At 46.5% G+C, this 15,000-nt stretch overlaps 1 protein-coding gene across 1 annotated transcript in view; it reads right to left on the bottom strand.

Moving 5' to 3' along the window:
• cavin2a (caveolae associated protein 2a) overlaps nucleotides 1-15,000 on the bottom strand; it is a 32,695-nt gene that overhangs the window by 17,422 nt on the left and 273 nt on the right. Inside the window, exon 1 of the mRNA XM_063214317.1 lies at nucleotides 14,063-15,000. This exon is cut by the window's right edge and continues 273 nt beyond it. Coding sequence (XP_063070387.1) covers nucleotides 14,063-14,665 — 603 coding nt within the window. The 5' untranslated portion in view covers nucleotides 14,666-15,000. The remainder of the gene's footprint in view (nucleotides 1-14,062) is intronic.

The raw sequence follows: 15,000 nt of genomic DNA, 5'->3' as shown, positions 1-15,000 counted from the left end.
TGAGGGGCAGTGGTGGCCCAGTTGATAGAGGAGCCTGTGTCAACCTCAAGGATACAGGTTCAAGCCCCTGTTCCACCTGACCCCATCAATGTGTCCTTCACCTCAATTTGCTCCTGGTGGCAGGGTGGTGGGGCATCAACTGCCACCAATGTGTGAACGTGAGTGTGTCCTGTGAATGTGAGTGTGCCCTGTGTGAATATGAGGCGTACATGTAAAGCACTTTGAGTGCTGAAGGAGGGGAAAAGCGCTATATAGTATATCGTCGCTGTCCAGCGAAAACCACTTATCTCCACTATTATTTTTAGTTTTTTATGTTCGTTCTTTATTTATTATAAAATATAAGACAGTACTACTGGTCAATCTCCATGGGTATATGTGTATGATAAATAATTTAGTAGCCAACTTTAATGTTGCAATGATTTTTTTTTTTTGAAAATGTGGTTTTATAAATCAATACATAAAAAACAATGAGAAGTGGAGATAAGTCGTTTTCGCTGGACAGTGACGAAATGCAGTCCATCTACCATTTCACATTAACAGGTGGAGTTGTGGCGCAGCTTGCTAATGCACCTGACAGGCCTGTGTCATTTCCTAACTCTTCCCCATCTCTCCTTCCCACTTCTTTCCTCTCTCTCTTTACTGTCTTTTTGTACTAAAAGCAAAAACCAAAAAAATTACTTAAAATTTTTTTTTAAAGTATTAACAGGCTAATGTCTATCTTGATCTGCTTCTGTAGTTTGTGGGCGGAAAACCCCAATTACAGAAATATTGGCAGCAAGCTGGATTGCCTTACGAGAACCAAACTTGCCCAAATAAAGTCTTAACACAGTGTGATAGAGAAGTCTGAAGTCTGCATGAAAATCAAATCTTTGTCTTGCTATTATGAATTCAATTCAGTCATTAAAAGGGTCAAAGGATTCATTATTAATGGTGAATTTGGTTAACTGAAAAGCAAATGCAATAAAAGACAGCAGATGTTAAGCTATGCTGCTGAAGTGTAAGTTCTCATACGCTTACTTTCAGAATGTAGCTTGTAATTGTTCATGTTACCTTACACTTGCCCTCATGTTACCTTACCCTGTGTGTGTGTGTGTGTGTGTGTGTGTGTGTGTGTGTGTGTGTGTGTGTGTGTGTGTGTGTGTGTGTGTGTGTGTTTTTGTATGTAAAGAGAGAATATAGAATGGGGTCGATTAACCTGTTAGAATATGAAAGACTATAACACACAACTCAACCATCCTGTGTTATCACTTTCGTTCTGAGAGAGAGAGAGAGAGAGAGAGAGACTGTGTGTGTGTGTGTGTGTGTGTGTGTGTGTGTGTGTGTGTGTGTGTGTGTGTGTGTGTGTGTGTGTGTGTGTGTGTGTGTGTGTGTGTGTGTGTGTGTGTGTGTGTGTGTGTGTGTGTGTGTGTGTGTGTGTTTGACAGAAGATTTGAATGCATTTGTCTGTGTTTGTTTGTGCGTAGGGTGGTGCTGCTACAGAGAGAAGAGAGAGAGAGAGAGAGAGAGAGAGAGAGAGAGAGAGAGAGAGAGAGAGAGAGAGAGAGAGAGAGAGAGCGAGAGAGCAGACTTGTCAAACCTGAAAGTGCATTGTGACAGAAAGAGCCTGAAGGCGTTCGGTGGGTGGACTGCTTTTCCTTTAGATTTGTTTTTCATTTGTTCCCACCGTCTCCTCTCTCTATCCATCTCCTCTCCTCTTTATCCAATCTTGTCCTGTCATGTCTGCTTATATCGGCAGTCACCTCCGTTTAACGACTTAGTCTTTATTCTCCCAATCCCTGTTTTATCACTTTGTGAATTTCATCTTTTTCCTTTGCTTGCCTTATCTGTTATCTGATTATCTGCTGCAGACTCTTTCTTTGTTTTTTTCTCCTTCTTTCTTTCTTTCTTTCTTTCTTTCTTTCTTTCTTTCTTTCTTTCTTTCTTTCTTTCTTTCTTTCTTTCTTTCTTTCTTTCTTTCCGCCTGCATGTCTTTGACCCAAGGTGACGTGTCACTGATTATGTTGGGCCATGTTGGGCCATGGCTTTCTTTCTTTCTTTCTTTCTTTCTTTCTTTCTTTCTTTCTTTCTTTCTTTCTTTCTTTCTTTCTTTCTTTCTTTCTTTCTTTCTTTTTGTCTTTCTTTCCGCCTGCATATCTTTGACCCAAGGTGTAGTGTCACCGATTATGCTGGGCCATGGCTTAAAAAAAAGGAAAAAGAGGAATGAGAACAATGAGAAGAAGAAGAAGCGCTGAGAAATAAACATTCCTTTGTCTGCTCTCCTGTGGGAAGAGGAAGAGGGAGAGGTGGAGATGAGGGGAGTGGAGTGGATTGGAGTGGATTTCATGTCTATCTAAACGCTAAATCTAAATCCATAATACATACATGCCTCCTCCTGCTTCCCCTGCTGCAGCCACCACGCACTCCACTCCCAGGCCTCAGCCCCAACCACCTGTGCTCACTCTGACCGTCAGTGGTCTCATTCTTCCATTCTCTCATTCATTCCTTTCTTCCTCTCTCTCTCTCTCTCTATGTCACACACACACACACACACACACACACACACACACACACACACACACACACACACACACACACACACACACACACACACAGTCTCTCTCTCTCTCTCTCTCTCTCTCTCTCTCTCTCTCTCTCAGAACGAAAGTGATAACACAGGATGGTTGAGTTGTGTGTTATAGTCTTTCATATTCTAACAGGTTAATCGACCCCATTCTATATTCTCTCTTTACATACGAAAACAAGATCAGCATCTATTGAATGAAAAAGATTGTGTTGCATGCACACCAGGTCTGTCTGGGGACTAACTTTGATATTGAAATCAGACACATCAAAATCCTGCAGGGACTTTGGCACAGCATATAAGCTAGTCAAAAGAGGAACCCAATGCTAATCAAGCACCGCTGGAATGCAATTGCTGGTGGTGGTGGTGGTCGGGGGGGATGTTTAAACAGTCCCGGGACACAGCACAGTCAGTGTTTGCATGGCCGCAGTCAGTATGCACTGTCACACTATGTCCATGCCAACGACCAACATTAATAAGCATGCAAAGAATGTATGTATGACAGAAAGTGACACTTAGCTGAAATATGAGGCCAAGCTAGTGTACACTATGGATTTTGTCATTTACTGCATAGTTCTCAATAGTTAATCATGTACTGCATAGTTCTCCACATGGGTACAGGTTGCATGTTTTTTACATACTATAGTGCAGATGCCGTGTAGATCTCCTAGACTTAATATACTACAATTGTTAACACAAAACACTATGCACAACAGTGAGCATTGTCCATTCCAGAACAATATGCTTTGTGGCGGAATGCATCCCACAGTGATAATGAGAGATGTTTTGAGAAAATACGTGTTGTACTTTGGCGATATAAATTTGCTTTGTTTTGCTATCGGGTGTGTACGGTGGTTCCTCCCATGCAAGAACGACTGCAGTGCGAATATAATGTAACAGTTGTGATTGCGCTGCGATACTCAAGGCCTTCCCGCCTGTTGTCCAGTGCTGCGATTAGACATCCCGTAAACAAGGGGTTATCACTACCACTTCCCTTCCCATCCCGCCCTGCTGCACACTATCACTCTACCACAGCACTCCAGCCATAGCTCTGGCTCACTCACTTTCGACCGGATAACACATTTGCTTTGTTAGATGGTGCCGTCCAAAAAAAGAAAGAAGTTTCTGGGTGATGTGGTGCAAACTTTATGCGTATGCTGCCACCTTATACGTAGGAACGGCCATCTGGGTACTTTGCACGTGAATGTGCATTACGCCCCTTTTTGGGGGAAAACAAACCAAAAGTCTCATTAACTTACATGCAACATCGGCTAGCCTAAATTAACACCGTCCATGCTTCAGCCACGGCTGTTTGGCTATATTATTTGAGCAGCCGTCAACACAACACATTTTTGGCATGTTGAGCGTGAACGCTTGTCTTCAGGTCCTTGTCTTTTGTTTATTCTTTCCCAACACCACCAATGACTTGTATTGTCTTATCCCACATTGTTTTCGCCGAAAAAGGGGCGTAACGCACATGGCAGACGTCACGCTGTTTATACGAAGCCTATGTGCAGTGCATTCCTCAGTGTCAAACGTCTCATTTTCTAGTGGACAGCAGTGGCCTTTTTTTTTAGCTGCAATCAGATAGATACGTAGCTCAACCATGTTTGGCCTGGTGTGGTGTATAATAGCTGTAATCTGCAATTGCCATGTCACCACTTCCCATCCCATCCAGACTTGTGTGTGCTAGCACAGCACTCCTTGACGAGTAAGGAAGCTATGTCTCCCTCACTTTATTCTGGATAACAGTGTTGCAACTTTGTGTTACTGCTATCACCACCATTTTCAGCCATATGTCTTGTATAGCCTTGTTCAGCCTTGTGTGTGCTATCACAGCACTCCTATGTCTCCCTCACTTTATTCTGGATAACAGTGTTGCGACTTTGTGCGGTTCCCTATACTGCTATCACCACCATTTTCAGCCATATGTCTTGTCTACATAGGTGTAAATGAGGGGTCATTACCACGGCCACTTCCCTTTCCATCCCACCAGTCCTCCTCTTCAAACCAAGCATCTCGCACAGCGCTACTCCATGAATCCAACACTCACACAACTCACACATCACTTTTGCTGAGCGCAGCTCACACTCACTCACTTTTGACTGGATAAGAGTCGGCTTTGCTAGCTGTCGTCAGGCAGACACGTCAACCATGTTCTGCTGGAAGTGGTGTAACCCAACGAATACAATGCCACCATTTCCTCTCCATCCCACCCTGATGCATATTAGCATGGCAGCTCCACCACAAAAGCTTCAAGCTACGAGATCTGGATGGCTGATAACTTCGCTGCTTTGTCAGCTTCTGTCATTAGAGAGATGCTGACGTGCTGTAGGTGTAGCCTACAAAAGCAATGGCAAGAATGCACTTACAAAAGACCATTGCTACAACAGCTAGTCAAAACTTCGAATGTCAGGAATAGCAAAGTGGGCAAAGGGGAAAGGCAGCCAGCAACAGAACAAAGATCTGACAATTTTGCAAACACGAGGGCAAACGTGAAGTTATCAGAGGACACTGAACATCACAAAAGCCCTAATGGAGTTGATATGCCCACCACAGGATATCTGACCACAACAAAATGCTCTTGTTTTATCAATGCGCCCCAGCTCAGCGTTTCTGTTTCAATGCTGATTAGGTAACAATAACAGCGCTGCAGCCTCTGTTTTCTCTGTCTGTTTGCTGCCAAGCCGGAAACGTCACTGAGCACAGCTCACTGGACCCCTTCCAGGACCTACTACAGAATGTCCACCAGGGAAACAAAAACTAGCTCTGGGACTACATACAGGAACTGCATCTCTACTCTGTGTTTTTGACATAGGCGTGGTGGGGTGCAAAGCTAAGGGAGGGTTGGATGGGATGGGGGGAGGGTTTGGATGGGCTTGAGTGAGGGCTTACGTCCAGGACGCACTGACTACAGAATGTCCATCAAAGCCCTCAGAGCCCCAGGGCTTCAGGGAAACAGCTATTCACTCTGGCCCTGTGAACAGGAATCCCCACTCAGTGTTTTTGATGGACTTGGGATGGGTTGGGGGGGTCAAATCTGTGGGATGGAATGGGCGAGGATAGGGGTGGCTAGAAGCTAGAGAGGGCTTCAGGAAAGCAACTAGACCTGGAATAGGAGAGGAATGTTCACTCTCTCTTTTTGTGTTGTGTTGACTGTGTGTGTGTGTGTGTGTGTGTGTGTGTGTGTGTGTGTGTGTGTGTGTGTGTGTGTGTGTGTGTGTGTGTGTGTGTGTGTGTGTGTGTGTGTGTGAGAGAGAGAGAGAGAGAGAGAGAGAGAGATTTGCATGGTGGAGGGACTTGGGGAAGACAGGCATGGGCCATCCAATACAGTAGCTGGTTAGAGAGAGAGAGGAATCCTGGGACTACTTGGCTACAGGAAGGAGCACTGCACAGGCACAAACAAACACACACTAATTGCTGCAATTAAGCTCCTCTTCTCGCTCGGCCAACCACCACCTCTACTCTCCTCTCCTCTCCTCTCCTCGTTAGCACTTGTTAAGCCACTAGAACCAGTGGAGCGGCAGTGGCCTGTCAGTATCTTTGTTGCGTTTATGCTTTCTTGTCCTTTTGCCATTTTTCCCTGGCACAATCAGGTTGTTACAGTCATCTGCATGGCCACTGCCAATGCCACGATTGCCACCATTGACGCCGTCGTTCCGCCTGGGAACACATGGACAGTGGGGCGAGTATTCTGACCCAGCCCGGCATGAGGGAATCCGTGCAAGCGTCCACCTCAGCTAGAGCGAAGCGAAACAACAACAGCCACTACACACAGGCTGAGGAAAAACGTCATCGACCAAAACATCAATATGGTGTTGTGTTCCCCACAGCTTTAGTGCTAAAGGTGCTAACCATAAACTATCACTATTTCCCAATGTCAAGTGCATGAGCCTTGGAAGTGTGTCAGCCTAATATGTCACTCCCAGTGATTGGATACTCCACAGAGTTCACCAAAGAGTATCCAATCACTGGCTGTGATTACAAAGGCTGACACACTTGGAAGGACACACACTAGACATTGAGAAACGGCCAATGCTTGCCGATTAACCAGGTGCCATATCCCAAGTAGGTTTAGTAATAGCGGGTCCTATTGGTTGTGGCAAACCTATAAGGCTCATCGATCCACATTAGTACTACAGGCATTAACCTGCCCCATTTTAATGTTGTAGTGCTCCCACAGGCATTCCAGTCTGCTATATCCGGTTAGGTTGCCCTCATTGATTTAGCACTAGCCACTGCTACCAAAATTGTAAAAGTGCCGCCCTTGTAACTGAGGGTAATAAGGTAGATACTAGTTAACATGAGTGACTGAACCAGCTTTCTGGAAAACCCCTCCGAGAGTAATGACAGGTTTTTCTGGCATAACTATATAGCGAGTTTAGCCGTGACTCTTCACCACCTTGTTTTTTTGCGGTCAGTAACAGGCATCTGAGAGGGGTCATCGTCTCTGAAAGTGCAGTAGACAGGGTCATTTCAGTAGGAGGTGTGAGCGAGAGAAAGAATGTCAGAGGAGAAGAGAGAAAAGTGAGTGAGTGAGAGAAAGAATGTGAGAGGAGAGGAGGAGAAGAGAGAGGAGCGCGGGTCATAGAGCAGGCAGAACAGCAGATAAGAAACAGATCCAGAACCTTCTACAGGCGGGTTGGGGAGTTCATCACATATTGATTTAGGGCTGAGGCAGAGACCACCACACTTTGTTGCATGCTGTGCTCTCTCTCAAACCCATATACTGTATACAATGTATCTTCAGATTTGACCTGAGCACCTCTGTAGCTTTGACATACACGCTCTGAGAACACACCTAAGAAGCAGCAGCAACCCACACAACATACCACGAGATTTTGGAAAAAAAAAAGCCAGGGAGGTCTCTCCCTGAAGCTCATTCCTGAGCTGGTCTAATGCCTGGGGGTACCATGGGCGAGCCAAGTGGCAGAGAGATTCGGATTCAGGAGAGACTTAAATCGTGACGCTTTGACAGCCCTGCGATCGCTGAAACTTAGTGCTGCACTCACTGCTATAGCAGATATATGACTTTGTGATATTTAAACACTCCTTATTCGGTGTATATTATGGTAATAGGTAACTTTGATAGGTTGTGTACGTAGTTATATGTCAAAATGTAGAAATATGACTAACTCATTTTAAGCAAAACAGCCTGTTTGGCTGCTGTAGATATAAACGTACGGACAAGCCTTGAAAACAGAGTGTACCTATAAGCCATAAAGTCATCACCCCATAAGTTAGTAACAGGCGCCATTGATGACAAGACATTGCGAAATGAAAAGATTTTGTTAGATTATAGGTCAATTTTTTGCATCCTATACCAGTATTTCCCAATCTTTTTTGTCTTGTGTACCCCCTGTGCTTTTTGTCATACCACCTTTGTATATTTTCCTTAATCACAATTAGAGATGCACCGGATCCTGGTTTTTAGGATAGTGCCGGATACCGGTAGCCTAGAAATCTAGACGCCCCTAGCGACCGCAAATTGAATTTGCTCCCGGGGGCAGTCTAGCGGACCCCGGTCGTTTTGCGAGGCTGAAAGTTATCCGATGACAGGGCCAATCAAATCGCGAGGGGGGCCGGGCTACCTAGTAAACAGGAAACTTTCTAAGAAGAAGCATGGTGTCCGTCCGTGCTACGTACAGCACGAAAGTGTTTACTTAATTTAAAAAGCCTGGATGATAATACATTTCGTGGCTGACATGGATTGATGTAATAATACACCATGAACTTATGGGGCACAAATAGATCTCAACACATTACCATTTGATCATTCAATGTTTTAAACTAGCTCGGTAAGCTAAGTTGAGCATTTTACAGAACCAGATAGTCACACGTTATTATCAGACCACAACTGTAGGTGTAGTGAAATTGCTGCCCCAATTTCTAACAAGACACATGCCATTAAAGACGAGACATTTGGGAGCTTTGGAAGTCTTTGAGTAGCTTACTAAATGGATGGGAATGACACCGAGTCTACCAAGCTAGTGGCTAGCTAACCTGTCGTCAACAACACAGACCTAGGTATCCAGGTTAGGGTTAGGTTAGGGTTAGTCTTAGAAAAAAAAAACTAGGGTTAGAAACAAAAAACTAACATCAAAAAGATAACTAGCTCCGTTATATGGCGGTGGGATCGATAGTCTGGCTAGTGGGAGCGAGCTGACCGGGGAGCGTCCTGCGTTGGGAGCGACAATCCGGGAAAGTTATGGGTAGCTGGCTAGCTAACGCCGAACATGCCATGTTGACAACAATCATAAATATAACCATTTAACAAGCCCCAAATTGCTCGACATTTTGCTGATTGATCAAGGAGGGTCATGTGGTTGAAAACGAGGCATTTTTGAACTGTATAAGTGAAAACACGATTTATTAGGAAACTTGTTTGTGGCTGTGGTCATCACACGAATTCACTGCTACGACGGCTGGAAGTTGCCGCTTCACCTAAAGAGGCCCTCGCTAGTGGCTAGCTAACCTGTCGTCAATAGCAGAGCTAGGTATCCAGCCTTGTATTATATGCCTGCCCCAAATTCTAATAAGATCCATGTCATTAAAAACGAGACATTTGGGAGCTTTGAAAGTCTGTAAGTCGCTTACTAAATAGATGGGAATGACACCTGGTCTACCGACCTAGCGGCTAGCCATGTATTAGTTATGGGTATACAGCTAGCTAGCTAACACCGAACATGCCATGTTGACAACAATCATAAATATAACCATTTAACAAGCCCCAAATTGCTCGACATTTCGCTGATTGATCAAGGAGGGCCATGTGGTTGAAAACGATGCATTTTTGAACTGTATAAGTGAAAACACGATTTATTAGGAAACTTGTTTGTGGCTGTGGTCATCACACGAATTCACTGCTACGACGGCTCGAAATTGCCGCTTCAACTACAAAGGGGCGTGTCGCGTGTACGAGACAGCTGTGACGTTACACAGAAGTGTGTGGGGATTGGTTGTTTGCCATCCAATTGCGTGACGTTGAGTGCTGAAGCAACCGTTTATCCCGCCCACACTGCTGCCCAGCTCTCCTAGACCCTGGTACAGCTTTTTGCTGTACGGGTCTGGCTGCGCTAGGCTAGGATACCGGATCCACTGCTTAAGATCCTGCCGGATCCGGAACCGGATACCGGATCCTACGAAAGGGTTGAAACACATAGCCTACTCACACACGTGGGCCCTTTTTATCACTATTTTGACTGAAAAGCCTCGGCTACCGGATCCTGGATCCTGGAACCTGGAACCGGATCCGGATCCTGTGAAAAGCCTAAAAATTATCCTGCCGGATCCGGAACCGGATCTTGAATCCGGTGTATCTCTAATCACAATGTGACTAATGCTCCATACATTTCTCACTATTTAATTTTCCATGTACCCCCTGCAGTGTGCTCGTGTACATACTGAGTGGTACCTGTACCCCTGGTTGGGAATCACTGCCCTACACCCTGTTGAATTTGTTTCTTGCTGTTACAACTTTACAACCAGGACTGGACTTGGACCAAAAAACACCTGGGCATTTGGTGTGAAAGTGGATTGTCGGACATTTCGTACTATATCCTCCTTGACAGAGTCCATCGTTTATATTGCAGATGGACCAATGGGCCACCACCGCTAAACCGTGGGCCGGTCCCTAAGAAAAAAACAACAACAAAAGAAACAAATAATTACATCGACCATGGGTGCTGTCCGCTCACCAGGAAAATGCCCTGTTACTGAAACTGCCAAATTACCAATCCAGCCATCTTCACAACTCCACACTAATTTAAAGGGGTGGAGGGGAATCCATGGTGGGCCGCAGGTGTCAGTATCGTTTGAAGTCTTGTCTGGCTGGAGCTGGCTTCAGTCCTAATTACCACACCATTGCAGTCATGCCCCGGAGCATCAGGAAATTCCTGTCGCCTTCGTGCTGGGCCAGTTAGAGGGCTTCTGCCAGCCATGTGACATCATCACCCTGCTGGCCCTTGTACGTACACTCGCTCGCTCGTTCCATGAAGAATCCGAAGAAGAATGCTCATGCGTCTCCTCCTCATACCTTCACGCTGGTGTGTCGACTACCTGCAGCCGAGACCAGAGAACAACAGCTGGTGTTTGGACAGTCTGCAGGTTTTAAAAACTATTCCAAATATTCTGGAAAATATCTCCCAGCTGAAAGGCCTGTTTTTTAACTGTCTACCATGTTTTATAAGGGCGAAGGAACAAGCCGAGTAAAGTTTCAAACGTTTCTTTGTTCCCCTATTAAGTCAACATTTCACTGACACAATCCTGCCAACATCGATTACTCATAAACTCAAATTTAGCTCAGCGGAACAAGACCCTGTTTTGCTCGTATCACTGCCAGCCAGTGAGACAAAAATCAACCCAAATGGTTTTCAACTTCTTGAGAGGAGCTCGCTATACCAAGAAACGAACCAATTAAACCGCAGGTGGTAACCGATCCAAGCCCCCCCATTTCCCCCTGTTGTTGTATAGCAGACAAAAGCCACCGTTGTCTCTCGATTTCAGGTGGTGGTGGGGGTCGATGGGGGGGTTTGAAGGAGAGTTTCAGTAACCAAAACCCTTCCTGTACGGCAAACAACCTCCTGAGAACTTGAATCTCACGACCAGAGGGGACGAGGAATCAGACACCAGCGGTATCATTGTTCAAACCTGTTGCTGCTGCTGCCACTGCTTGGTTGGTTGGTGAGCTTTGGGGCAATATATTCATATAATAATGACACCGAGGTGGGAGCGAGCAGCCAGTGGTGAATGGTACACAGTACAGTTTGCAGAGTTAATTCAACACTTTTAGAGAGTCAACTTTAACATCTACTGTAGTTGGTCCTATTGACTAAGTGTCAAAGTGTCAAAGTTTCAAAGTTTCATTGACTAAGTGTCAAAGTTTCAAATGTCAAGTAGTACATTTTGAAATGTTAATTTAACACTAAGACAGTTGGACCAATTAGAATTAGAGTGTTACATTAAACTCTCAAAGAGTTGAGTTCACACTGAAAAACGGAGCGTGCAGAAGGTAGCATTTGGGCTACAACGAAATGGGAGCTAAGTCAACAGTGGGGCCCCGCCCTAATAGATTAGCACACCTCTTGTCAGAATAATGGATATCCGCACGCTGAGCACACACTGTGCCTCCCAGTGGAAACACACACACACACACACACACACACACACACACACACACACACACACACACACACACACACACACACACACACACACACACACTCTCTCTCTCTCTCTCTCTCTCTCTCTCTCTCTCTCTCTCTCTCTCTCTCTCTCTCTCTCTGCCATAGCACAAAAGAAGGCACAAGGGTGACTTGGCTTTATCTAATAGGCAAAGAGAACGCCCAGCCCCTTTTCTATATTTCACTTCGCCTTTTATGTCGAGTTTTGATTTGATTTAGGGTTGTGCTGGCCAGCCTGTGATTTATGGAGAGGGCTTGGTGTGGGGCCAGAGGGCCATGATTTGAAGAGTAGGCTTGGCTAGGTGTTTGGCTACTGGTGTGCTGCTGCTGCTGCTGTTGCCTTTGTCGGCTGTGTGGCGTGGCCTGGCTTAAACTAGAGCAAACAGGCGTAAGGCAGAGAGAATAGAGGAGATAAAGAGACACAGAGAGAGAGAGAGAGAGAGAGAGAGAGAGAGAGAGAGAGAGTTATTCTCTGTGTGTGGAGAGAGAAACAGAGTGACAAAAAGAGAAAGTTTGCTTCATTGACAGTGGTGTGGCCAAAGATTATTTTAATTCTAATTCATACTGGACCTCTGGTGTGGATAGTAGGTCTGTTGGCCTTAATGTAAACAAGGGTGTGTGTGTGTGTGTGTGTGTGTGTGTGTGTGTGTGTGTGTGTGTGTGTGTGTGTGTGTGTGTGTGTGTGTGTGTGTGTGTGTGTGTGTGTGTGTGTGTGTGTGCGTGTGTGCGTGTGTGCGTGTGTGCAGGTGAGTTCTCAGGGTGGGTTACTGGCAGCTGAGTTTTGCATGCTCCTTTCTCACACCCTCAAACAAACGTGTACAAACACAGACGTTGAAAAATAGAAAAGCGGCCATGCAAACACACTTTGCATGCCCACATACGTACACTCATGGACACATTGTTGGAGTATGTGTGCGCACACATATGCATGCAAAGTGCTTTAGGCTATATATGACTATTTCGGAGATGTCTTCTGTAGCAGCATGAGGACTGTTTCCATTGAGGGGAGGGCAAGGCCAAAACCATCAACAGTCCACCAGGCAAATGTACCTGTATGCCTTATGGTCAATCCAGGGATGCTTGAAGACCATCAACCGATTCAGTACATGGGTGTTTTCCCCCCAAAACCGTGCCCTCATCTCTGTCTGAAGCTGCGTGTAGTGACTTGCTCACACATACCTAATTTCACCCCAAAATCCAATCCATATCCTCGGGTTATACCTTTCAGGCATGCACATCAAAACACGTATGCATACTTGAGTGCACACCAGCCAGCAAGGAACACTTATATAAACATACATGGAGGACCTATGGTTGGATGCACACTCTTGTTCCCACATCCAGAGAACACTGAGATCTCTTTCCTACTCTCAAAGTATGTCCCTTTCTGTCTCTTTCTGTCTCTTTCTGTCTCTTTCTGTCTGTCTGTCTGTCTGTCTGTCTGTCTCTCTCTCTCTCTCTCTCTCTCTCTCTCTCTCTCTCTCTCTCTCTCTCTCTCTCTCTCTCTCTCTCTCTCTCTCTCTCTCTCTCTCTCTCTCTCTCTCTCTCTCTCTCTCTCTCTGTCTCATGCCCAAACACCTGCACACATATCCATATTGAAATCACAGCACCCATATTAAACTAAGTTAAAGTCATTGATACATCCACATGTACACATCTAATCAAATCACCACCCCCTGCCACAACAGAAAAAAGTTATTACAGCTAAAAGTCATTCTACACAAAATATAATGCCAGACAATTGATGCAGCAAATTATGCCAGCCATTCTATACAATACAATATGAACATAAATCACTATACACATGATAACACACAAACTGGATACCTAGACGACAGCTTAACTCAAAGACCATATAACCTACACATGCACACACAAACATAGGCCTACATACTGTACATCATACTCATCCACGGAGACACCCCACACCATCATCACTACCACACAACACATTCAACCCCAATCACATTCTCACCTGGAGTACACCCACTCAAATAAAAACACCCCATCACACCAACAACACACACCGCAACTCCCCCCATACACACACACACACACACACACACACACACACACACAAACACACATACGCATCACAACCCCCCCCCCCCCCCCCCCCCGCTCCACAACCACAACCACAAACACACACACATAAATCCTGCACATCATACTCATTCACGCACACACACCCCACACCATCATCACCACCACAAACACATTCAATCCCAATCACAACCTCACCTGGAAACAACAAATACACCCAAAGACACCCCCCCCCATAACACACACACACACATCGCAACCCCCCCCCCCCCCTTACCTGGAAGATGAGGACCTTGAAGTTGTTCCTCTTGAGCAGGTGCGCGTGGTTGGCCTCCAGCCTCTTCACCTGCGTGCCTTGCCGGTCCAGCCGCTCCCGCACCTCCTTGACGTGGCCGCCCGTCTTCCGCGACCTCTCCAGCAGCTTGTTGACGCTGTTGGCCGTGCCGGTGTGGTGCTTGGCCAGCCGCGTCACGTCCCCTTGCACCGTCCGCACCGCCGTCTCCAGCTCGGCCTGGCGCCGCTCGGCCCGCCGCTGGTTCTCCTGCACCGTCTCCATCATGGCCACCAGCCGGTCCAGCAGGGCCACCACCGTGATGGCGCTCACCTGCCCGCCGGTCGGGGACGTCGGGCTCATGGGGGTGGGGCCGGCGGGACCGGCTTTCAGGGCCATGCTCAGGCGCTTCAGGGTGCCGCCGGGGGAGGAGGGTGCCGAGTTGACGCTGCTGAAACTGGGGATGAGTAGAGGGGGATCCTCCTGTTGGGATGCTGGTGGTGATGGTGGTGGTTGGGGGTCCGCAGCGACGGCGGCCGTCTCGGAGGGCATGTTGGCGGGGAGGGTGGCGGAGCAACTTGCCTCGGCGCGGGTGGAGTCTTCGCCCATCCTGCTGGTGCTGGTGCTGGTGGTGGTGGTGGTGGTGACGAACGAGTGTGTGTCTGAGAGTGTGAGCGTGTGTAAGAGGCTGGTGGGTGTGAGAGTAAAGCTGAGTGGAGCTGCGAGAGAGAAGCCTGGCTCGGAGCAGCAGCACACTCTGCAGTGTTCTTATGGGCCCTCCACTTCTGTCAGAGTTTCCAGTGTAGAGTTGAAGGGTTCTTTCTCTCTGAAGGCTTGGCTTGGGCTGGTACAACTCCCCTCCAAACAGTCAATCCAAATCCAAAACAACTCTCGCAAAAAGTTCAGACAGCAACTTTCAGCTCCACCGATAAATCTCTCTCTCT

Source organism: Engraulis encrasicolus, chromosome 13, assembly GCF_034702125.1.
Source record: "Engraulis encrasicolus isolate BLACKSEA-1 chromosome 13, IST_EnEncr_1.0, whole genome shotgun sequence".
Classification (NCBI taxonomy): Eukaryota; Metazoa; Chordata; class Actinopteri; order Clupeiformes; family Engraulidae; genus Engraulis; species Engraulis encrasicolus.
Note: the sequence above shows the minus strand (reverse complement) of the source record. Positions and strands in the feature narration are given on the sequence as shown.